The 10,451-nt window shown below is 45.6% G+C and overlaps 1 protein-coding gene across 2 annotated transcripts; it reads right to left on the reverse strand.

Annotated features, from left to right (window-relative positions):
- Positions 1–634: 634 nt before the first annotated feature.
- LOC311325128 (uncharacterized protein) lies at positions 635–3,357 on the reverse strand. Of its 2 annotated transcripts, XM_084457788.1 has the most exons (9): positions 3,221–3,357; positions 2,310–2,426; positions 2,106–2,228; positions 1,917–2,005; positions 1,677–1,751; positions 1,318–1,529; positions 1,079–1,238; positions 887–981; positions 635–761 (listed from the first exon to the last, which is right to left on the reverse strand). In XM_084457788.1, exons 5-9 carry the CDS (start codon positions 1,699–1,701, stop codon positions 669–671), a joined length of 585 nt encoding a protein of 194 aa, XP_084313914.1. In that variant the 5' UTR covers positions 1,702–1,751; positions 1,917–2,005; positions 2,106–2,228; positions 2,310–2,426; positions 3,221–3,357; the 3' UTR covers positions 635–668. The 2 variants fall into 2 exon arrangements, with proteins under 2 accessions (XP_084313914.1, XP_084313913.1); XM_084457787.1 differs by having other exon boundaries at positions 1,677–2,005.
- Positions 3,358–10,451: the final 7,094 nt, after the last annotated feature.

Below are 10,451 nucleotides of genomic sequence, written 5' to 3' on the forward strand. Positions count from 1 at the left end.
ACAGGCATATTTCTTTACCGTCCTATACTATTGGATAGCAATAGCGATGAATCCGGTGTGCAGCACACCTGATCAATCACTTCCATCCACTAGTATAGGACAGGAAAGAAATACGCCTGTAGAGTGTCAGGAAGTAGTGGAGCTTGTGCAAAGAGCCTATTAATGTCATAGTCAATGCAGCAAGCAAAATTATGGTACAAAAGTTATGACACAACACCATTCAGTCAAGAACAATTTATTTTATTAAAAAAGTACACAATGTCTGGCCTGCAACATGATAAACAAGTTTAAAAACAAAAAGGATAAAAAAAAAAAATACAAAAACAGTTATTTACAAAAAAAATGGCAGGCTGTGCTCAGATAGGCTGGGGGTGGGCGTCAGATGGGCTGGGGGGGGGGGCTGTGCTCAGATGGGCTGGGGGGGGGGGCTGTGCTCAGATGGGCTGGGGGGGGGGGCTGTGCTCAGATGGGCTGGGGGGGGGGGCTGTGCTCAGATGGGCTGGGGGGGGGGGCTGTGCTCAGATGGGCTGGGGGGGGGGCTGTGCTCAGATGGGCTGGGGGGGGGCTGTGCTCAGATGGGCTGGGGGGGGGGCTGTGCTCAGATGGGCTGCGGGTGGGCGTCAGATGGGCTGGGGGGGGGGGCTGTGCTCAGATGGGCTGGGGGGCAGCTAGGAAGGGAAGTCTTCCTCATCAGAATGCTGGGGAGTGCTCAGATGGACTGTGCTTGGATGGGCTGTGCTCAGGCGGACTTCTGCAGATACCTAAAGACACAATGAAATGGCCGTAAATACACAACGCACATACATGCACAAAAAAGTGGTACACAATCTTTGGAACCATGCAGTCACACTGGGTAGGAGAAACCAAAAAAAAAGACATCACTTACCCTTCTGCATTTAGCAGGGGCATGTTTCAATGTCTCCTGCAGCTGGGCGGCCACCTCCGCCATCGTAGCCTTTGGCATGGAGACCATCACTGCACCTTTAAGTTATCAAGAAAGGTAATGGTTTCAATTCACATCGGTCATGGAACAAAGACGATGTATTAAAAAATATTCAAAATATGAACCATTTCTTACATGTTAGAACATTGAAGAGTGTCAAACTCTTCAGTGGCTTCTTCCCCTTCTTCCCGTGCACACTGTAGGCGCTCCACACCGCATGTGTGGCTACAGCTGACAGCACCCGCCGGACTGTGTCCGCCAAGTCTCTGCCACCAATGGCACCTAGGTATTGTGTCTGCAAAACAAAGAGTCATTTACTGTACCCTTCCCTGCACTGCAAAAATAAGACAAAGTTCCGCCCTGCAGACACTCACCATCTTCCTCTGATGTTCCCGGTCCTTCAACCTGGCCTCACAGACCTGCAGCTCCTCGTCCGTTTGGGCAGGGTTCAGTACATCCAGCACTTCTCCCTGGGCTCCAGACTCCACAGGCCGCGTGCTCTGGGCCAGTTCCCTCACAGTCCGTGCAAGCTCACGGAGTTGCTCCCGCATCTCTGAGAACTGCTGATGTACAGACCTCTGGAAATCTAGATAAACACAGATGTGGCTATAAGTACATTGACATAAAACTATGGTGTTGGCAGCATGCTTTGGCTTCTGGCATTTGAAGGAGAATAAATTAAGACATTAACAGGTAGACATCACAACACCACAGCAGTACATGCCACTCTTACCTGGTCTGGCTGGGGTGCTATACATGAAGCCTGGGCTCGCATGGTTTTCGCTCACAGGGGATGAGCTCGGAAAATCTGCAAGATGAGTAAATGGTATTCAATCTAAAAAAGCCAATCACAGAGCTAACTGAATGGGATTAGCAGGAAACTTTATGGTGTTGGCTTTGGCTTCTGGCATTTGGAGGGAAACTAAATAAAGACAAGACAGGTAGACACCACAGCAGTACATGCCACTCTTACCTGGTCTGGCTGGGTGCTGTATGATCTGGCTGGGGTGCTATAAATGGGGCCTGGGCCCCGCTCGCCCACATGGGACAAGCTTGGAAAATCTGCAAGATGAGTAAAATGGTATTCAAAATAAATAAAAAATAGTCCAACTATCAGTGTGCAGTAGGCATAGACATTTCATTTCAACACAAACATGCATACCTGGATTGTACAGCACACGTGGATTGTACTGGACCGCTGGCAGAGGCCTTTCAACTCCGGCCCCTGGCACCTGGTCTTTGGCCTGCATAGTGGGGACCAATGGCTGCCCGGGGCTTGGAACATCTAGTGGAATATCACTAAATTAGCTCACGATTTCAAAAGTACTACTCTTTTGGGACTGTTGAATGCACCTTAGTATATTACCTTCGTCACTGGAGTGATAGCGCGTGTTGCGCCGTCTCTTTCTAACGTCCTGGCGCTCATCCATTGACGACTGCTGCTCAAAGACTTTTGCCATGAGCCTGCCACCTTCGTAATGATCTGTGTGCATAAAGTACCATAATCAATACATTTCAGCCATCCTGTTTTCCTCAGAATAATGAGTAATGATCTTTTCCCCCCCCACCAGTATTTTTTAACAGCTTAAAATGCAAACAGTACCAGTTGTGGACTTGGGGAAAACCCAAATTCAGCAGAGTCAAACAAACAATTTCCCTCAGTCCAGCGGCCATTTTATATTAACGTTAACTAACACAAAACTTAACATCTCAGACCGTTCGCTTGCTTATGTTTCTGCAAATGTTCGCGGCGAACACAAAGCCAGCAGTAACAGAAAAAAGATTTGCAATAGTTTGTCGGAGTATTTTCAATATTGTCTAAACATTAGTCAAGTTCGGGCCTTGACTTAGCTAGCTAACACTAGGTAGCGTGTTAGCTAGCACTAGGTAGCGTGTTAGCTAGCATTAGTAGCGTGTTAGCTAGCATTAGTAGCGTGTTAGCTAGCATTAGTAGCGTGTTAGCTAGCATTAGTAGCGTGTTAGCTAGCATTAGTAGCGTGTTAGCTAGCATTAGTAGCGTGTTAGCTAGCATTAGTAGCGTGTTAGCTAGCATTAGTAGCGTGTTAGCTAGCATTAGTAGCGTGTTAGCTAGCATTAGCTAACGTTAGCTAGCTAGCATTGGGCTTCCAATTCCTGAACTTAGTTTAGCGTGCAGGTTATGAGTTACTTCTGTTTACTTAAATTATTACCGGTAAGTAAACAAATAAATAGCTAAACCAACAGTCAAATCAATGTAATTTGATGAGAAAACCCCCCGAGGTAACTGGTATAACTTACCAGAAATGAGTTCGCACCACACAAAAAAAGTGTTTTAGTCCCCAATCTGCTCTCTTTATGGCTTTAAACCACAGCTTTCGGTGGTTCCTCTGAAAAGGGTGACATCTCGAGGGGATGCTGAAGAATCTGAGGCCATCATCTTGTTCTTTTCTGTTTGTACAGTTCACAGCACAGCGGCTTTGAGGCATAATTAGCTACACGAAACGGAGCTACTGTGGCTAGCGAGTTCGTTCCTCGTTCGCTCGTTCCTTTTTCCCAAAGAGGCTGCGTGCGTGCGCACCCCGCTGTGACGTAGACGGCGAACCCATCTATAGGGAGGGAAAGTGATCTCATCGCCCCCTAGTGGAAGTGTTCCATAATGCCGAGAGAATGAATGGGTTTTCTCGTCACGTCTTTTGAAAAATGATATCTTGGTCGACACCGAAAGGTTAGTTTTAATTAATGAAAAAGCATTAAATGTTAACAAACAGGGAAATATACAATCAATAACATTTCTAAGATGAGTTATTCACCTCAACATAGTACAATATGAAGGATATAAGCGAAAATTTAAAAAAAGAACAAAAGACAGGAGCAGTTTGGCAAAGAATCCTGCCTACTTTAACTGTGAACCAAGCAAGCAGTGACGTCACGGGATAGCCCGATTGCAATCCTAATGCTAGCCTAATAGGACTTTAATCCAACGTCACAGCAACGTTATTTAATGACGTTGCAGGGACCCATATTGCCAATGTTTCTGCAACGTTGCAGAAAAGTCTAATTAGACTTAGGAGGGTAAAGTTATTTTCGACCTTAGATGGACGTTGTCACAACATCGCCTGATGGTAACGTTGCAACTTACCTAAGTACAACTTATGTGCAACGTTGCTGCAACCCACTGTGTTAGTAGGGATGAGACCATTAGGTTTCCAGAACGAAACCCAAGAGACGATGGAGAAGTCACTTTTTCCAGCAAGGAGAAGAGTTCAAAGGATTTCTATTCCATTGTCTCAACCACTCATCGACACCTAAGCTACATGGAGTTTTTTTTAGCTTTCCTACCAGGATCCCGAAATTGGGGCCTTTTTGAGTGATGAGACCATTAGGTTTCCAGAACGAAACCCCAGAAAGTGTGGAGCATTTCCATTTTACAAGAAGGACATCATACCCACTTTAGTTGCGTCTGTCGTTTGCCTTGCATTCAAACCAAGATGCAAACACACTGCTTCCAGGAGAAACTAAAGCTGTCAGAAGTGGGATTCAAACCCACGCCTCCAGGGAGACTGCGACCTGAACGCAGCGCCTTAGACCGCTCGGCCATCCTGACTAATACATTGCACAGCTTTTTCTGAAATGGTAGGAGGACCCCAAAACTCAAATAATGCGAGGAATACAAATGGGAAGAAATCTATATCACCATACATGGCTTGAGTAAGACTTCGGTGTTGATAGCTGGCATTCAACATTCTCTGTACAATTTAAAATTGTGTAGGGAAGAGAACAAGGGATTTGTACTCCATCGCCTCAACCGATAGCCATGACACCGCTCCATGGAGCTTTGTATCTCTGTTACCTGGACCCCTAATTTGAAGCCATTTTGAGTAAGTGGGCCATCAGGCTCCCAAGCCAAAGCCCAAGAGACGATGGAGAAGTCCCTTTTCCCAACAAGGAGAAGAGTTCAAGAGATTTCTATTCCATTGTCTCAACCACTCATCCACACCTAAGCTACATGAAGTTTTTTTAGCTTTCTTACCAGGATCCCGAAATTGGGGCCTTTTTGAGTGATGAGACCATTAGGTTTCCAGAACGAAACCCAAGAGACGATGGAGAAGTCACTTTTTCCAACAAGGAGAAGAGTTCAAAGGATTTCTATTCCATTGTCTCAACCACTCATCCACACCTAAGCTACATGGAGTTTTTTTTAGCTTCCTTACCAGGATCCCGAAATTGGGGCCTTTTTGAGTAATGAGACCATTAGTTTTCCAGAACGAAACCCAAGAGACGATGGAGAAGTCACTTTTTCCAACAAGGAGAAGAATTCAAGGGATTTCTATTCCATTGTCTCAACCACTCATCGACACCTAAGCTACATGGAGTTTTTTTAGCTTTCTTACCAGGATCCCGAAATTGGGGCCTTTTTGAGTGATGAGACCATTAGGTTTCCAGAACGAAACCCCAGAAAGTGTGGAGCATTTTCATTTTACAAGAAGGACATCAAACCCACTTTAGTTGCGTCTGTCGTTTGCCTTGCATTCAAACACACTGCTTCCAGGAGAGACTAAAGCTGTCAGAAGTGGGATTCGAACCCACGCCTCCAGGGGAGACTGCGACCTGAACGCAGCGCCTTAGACCGCTCGGCCATCCTGACTAATACATTGCACGGCTTTTTCTGAAATAGTAGGAGGACCCCAAAACTCAAATAATGCGAGGAATACAAATGGGAAGAAATCTATATCACCATACATGGCTTGAGTAAGACTTCGGTGTTGATAGCTGGCTTTCAACATTCTCTGTACAATTTAAAATTGTGTGGGGAAGAGAACAAGGGATTTGTACTCCATCGCCTCAACCGATAGCCATGACACCGCTCCATGGAGCTTTGTATCTCTGTTACCTGGACCCCTAATTTGAAGCCATTTTGAGTAAGTGGGCCATCAGGCTCCCAAGCCAAAGCCCAAGAGACGATGGAGAAGTCCCTTTTCCCAACAAGGAGAAGAGTTCAAGAGATTTCTATTCCATTGTCTCAACCACTCATCCACACCTAAGCTACATGAAGTTTTTTTAGCTTTCTTACCAGGATCCCGAAATTGGGGCCTTTTTGAGTGATGAGACCATTAGGTTTCCAGAACGAAACCCAAGAGACGATGGAGAAGTCACTTTTTCCAACAAGGAGAAGAGTTCAAAGGATTTCTATTCCATTGTCTCAACCACTCATCCACACCTAAGCTACATGGAGTTTTTTTTAGCTTCCTTACCAGGATCCCGAAATTGGGGCCTTTTTGAGTAATGAGACCATTAGTTTTCCAGAACGAAACCCAAGAGACGATGGAGAAGTCACTTTTTCCAACAAGGAGAATAATTCAAGGGATTTCTATTCCATTTTCTCAACCACTCATCGACACCTAAGCTACATGGAGTTTTTTTAGCTTTCTTACCAGGATCCCGAAATTGGGGCCTTTTTGAGTGATGAGACCATTAGGTTTCCAGAACGAAACCCCAGAAAGTGTGGAGCATTTCCATTTTACAAGAAGGACATCATACCCACTTTAGTTGCGTCTGTCGTTTGCCTTGCATTCAAACCAAGATGCAAACACACTGCTTCCAGGAGAGACTAAAGCTGTCAGAAGTGGGATTTGAACCCACGCCTCCAGGGGAGACTGCGACCTGAACGCAGCGCCTTAGACCGCTCGGCCATCCTGACTAATACATTGCACAGCTTTTTCTGAAATGGTAGGAGGACCCCAAAACTCAAATAATGCGAGGAATACAAATGGGAAGAAATCTATATCACCATACATGGCTTGAGTAAGACTTCGGTGTTGATAGCTGGCTTTCAACATTCTCTGTACAATTTAAAATTGTGTGGGGAAGAGAACAAGGGATTTGTACTCCATCACCTCAACCAATTGCCATGACACCGCTCCATGGAGCTTTGTATCTCTGTTACCTGGACCCCTAATTTGAAGCCATTTTGAGTAAGTGGGCCATCAGGCTGCCAAGACAAAGCCCAAGAGACGATGGAGAAGTCCCTTTTCCCAACAAGGAGAAGAGTTCAAGAGATTTCTATTCCATTGTCTCAACCACTCATCCACACCTAAGCTACATGGAGTTTTTTTAGCTTTCTTACCAGGATCCCGAAATTGGGGCCTTTTTGAGTGATGAGACCATTAGGTTTCCAGAACGAAACCCAAGAGACGATGGAGAAGTCACTTTTTCCAATAAGGAGAAGAGTTCAAAGGATTTCTATTCCATTGTCTCAACCACTCATCGACACCTAAGCTACATGGAGTTTTTTTTAGCTTCCTTACCAGGATCCCGAAATTGGGGCCTTTTTGAGTGATGAGACCATTAGGTTTCCAGAACGAAACCCCAGAAAGTGTGGAGCATTTCCATTTTACAAGAAGGACATCATACCCACTTTAGTTGCGTCTGTTGTTTGCCTTGCATTCAAACCAAGATGCAAACACACTGCTTCCAGGAGAGACTAAAGCTGTCAGAAGTGGGATTCGAAACCACGCCTCCAGGGGAGACTGCGACCTGAACGCAGCGCCTTAGACCGCTCGGCCATCCTGACTAACATAGTTGGCAGCTTTTTCTGAAATGGTAGGAGGACCCCAAAACTCAAATAATGCGAGGAATACAAATGGGAAGAAATCTATATCACCATACATGGCTTGAGTAAGACTTCGGTGTTGATAGCTGGCTTTCAACATTCTCTGTACAATTTAAAATTGTGTGGGGAAGAGAACAAGGGATTTGTACTCCATCACCTCAACCGATAGCCATGACACCGCTCCATGGAGCTTTGTATCTCTGTTACCTGGACCCCTAATTTGAAGCCATTTTGAGTAAGTGGGCCATCAGGCTGCCAAGACAAAGCCCAAGAGACGATGGAGAAGTCCCTTTTCCCAACAAGGAGAAGAGTTCAAGAGATTTCTATTCCATTGTCTCAACCACTCATCCACACCTAAGCTACATGGAGTTTTTTTTAGCTTTCTTACCAGGATCCCGAAATTGGGGCCTTTTTGAGTGATGAGACCATTAGGTTTCCAGAACGAAACCCCAGAAAGTGTGGAGCATTTCCATTTTACAAGAAGGACATCATACCCACTTTAGTTGCGTCTGTCGTTTGCCTTGCATTCAAACCAAGATGCAAACACACTGCTTCCAGGAGAGACTAATGCTGTCAGAAGTGGGATTCGAACCCACGCCTCCAGGGGAGACTGCGACCTGAACGCAGCGCCTTAGACCGCTCGGCCATCCTGACTAATACATTGCACAGCTTTTTCTGAAATGGTAGGAGGACCCCAAAACTCAAATAATGCGAGGAATACAAATGGGAAGAAATCTATATCACCATACATGGCTTGAGTAAGACTTCGGTGTTGATAGCTGGCTTTCAACATTCTCTGTACAATTTAAAATTGTGTGGGGAAGAGAACAAGGGATTTGTACTCCATCACCTCAACCGATAGCCATGACACCGCTCCATGGAGCTTTGTATCTCTGTTACCTGGACCCCTAATTTGAAGCCATTTTGAGTAAGTGGGCCATCAGGCTGCCAAGACAAAGCCCAAGAGACGATGGAGAAGTCCCTTTTCCCAACAAGGAGAAGAGTTCAAGAGATTTTTATTCCATTGTCTCAACCACTCATCCACACCTAAGCTACATGGAGTTTTTTTTAGCTTCCTTACCAGGATCCCGAAATTGGGGCCTTTTTGAGTGATGAGACCATTAGGTTTCCAGAACGAAACCCAAGAGACGATGGAGAAGTCACTTTTTCCAACAAGGAGAAGAGTTCAAAGGATTTCTATTCCATTGTCTCAACCACTCATCGACACCTAAGCTACATGGAGTTTTTTTAGCTTTCTTACCAGGATCCCGAAATTGGGGCCTTTTTGAGTGATGAGACCATTAGGTTTCCAGAACGAAACCCCAGAAAGTGTGGAGCATTTCCATTTTACAAGAAGGACATCATACCCACTTTAGTTGGGTCTGTCGTTTGCCTTGCATTCAAACCAAGATGCAAACACACTGCTTCCAGGAGAGACTAAAACTGTCAGAAGTGGGATTCGAACCCACACCTCCAGGGGAGACTGCGACCTGAACGCAGCGCCTTAGACAGCTCGGCCATCCTGACTAACATAGTTGGCAGCTTTTTCTGAAATGGTAGGAGGACCCCAAAACTCAAATAATGCGAGGAATACAAATGGGAAGAAATCTATATCACCATACATGGCTTGAGTAAGACTTCGGTGTTGATAGCTGGCTTTCAACATTCTCTGTACAATTTAAAATTGTGTGGGGAAGAGAACAAGGGATTTGTACTCCATCACCTCAACCGATAGCCATGACACCGCTCCATGGAGCTTTGTATCTCTGTTACCTGGACCCCTAATTTGAAGCCATTTTGAGTAAGTGGGCCATCAGGCTGCCAAGACAAAGCCCAAGAGACGATGGAGAAGTCCCTTTTCCCAACAAGGAGAAGAGTTCAAGAGATTTTTATTCCATTGTCTCAACCACTCATCCACACCTAAGCTACATGGAGTTTTTTTTAGCTTCCTTACCAGGATCCCGAAATTGGGGCCTTTTTGAGTGATCCCTACTAACACAATCAGGTTGCAGCAATGTTGCAGAAACGTGCAATTTAGACTTTTGTATGGTCCACTCAACGTCAAGTTAAACGTGCATGCAACGCAAACGCGGTATCTGCACACAAGTTGCTGCAACGTGCAGGTCCAACGTGTCTGCAACGTGCCTGCAATGTGTACACAACGTTGTGATTTCCGCGATGATTTCGATGTATATTGCTGCAACGTTGTATACACGTTTATATATTACTTTGTTACGTTGCTGCAACGTGGTCTACACTTCCGTTGGCTACATTTATAATTTGCATTACAAAACAAATCAGCTCTTTGCACAAGCTCCACTACTTCCTGAAACTACAGGCATATTTCTTTACCGTCCTATACTATTGGATAGCAATAGCGATGAATCCGGTGTGCAGCACACCTGATCAATCACTTCCATCCACTAGTATAGGACAGGAAAGAAATACGCCTGTAGAGTGTCAGGAAGTAGTGGAGCTTGTGCAAAGAGCCTATTAATGTCATAGTCAATGCAGCAAGCAAAATTATGGTACAAAAGTTATGACACAACACCATTCAGTCAAGAACAATTTATTTTATTAAAAAAGTACACAATGTCTGGCCTGCAACATGATAAACAAGTTTAAAAACAAAAAGGATAAAAAAAAAAAATACAAAAACAGTTATTTACAAAAAAAATGGCAGGCTGTGCTCAGATAGGCTGGGGGTGGGCGTCAGATGGGCTGGGGGGGGGGGCTGTGCTCAGATGGGCTGGGGGGGGGGGCTGTGCTCAGATGGGCTGGGGGGGGGGGCTGTGCTCAGATGGGCTGGGGGGGGGGCTGTGCTCAGATGGGCTGGGGGGGGGCTGTGCTCAGATGGGCTGGGGGGGGGGCTGTGCTCAGATGGGCTGCGGGTGGGCGTCAGATGGGCTGGGGGGGGGG

Source organism: Borostomias antarcticus (assembly GCF_949987555.1).
Source record: "Borostomias antarcticus genome assembly, chromosome: 24".
Classification (NCBI taxonomy): domain Eukaryota; kingdom Metazoa; phylum Chordata; class Actinopteri; order Stomiiformes; family Stomiidae; genus Borostomias; species Borostomias antarcticus.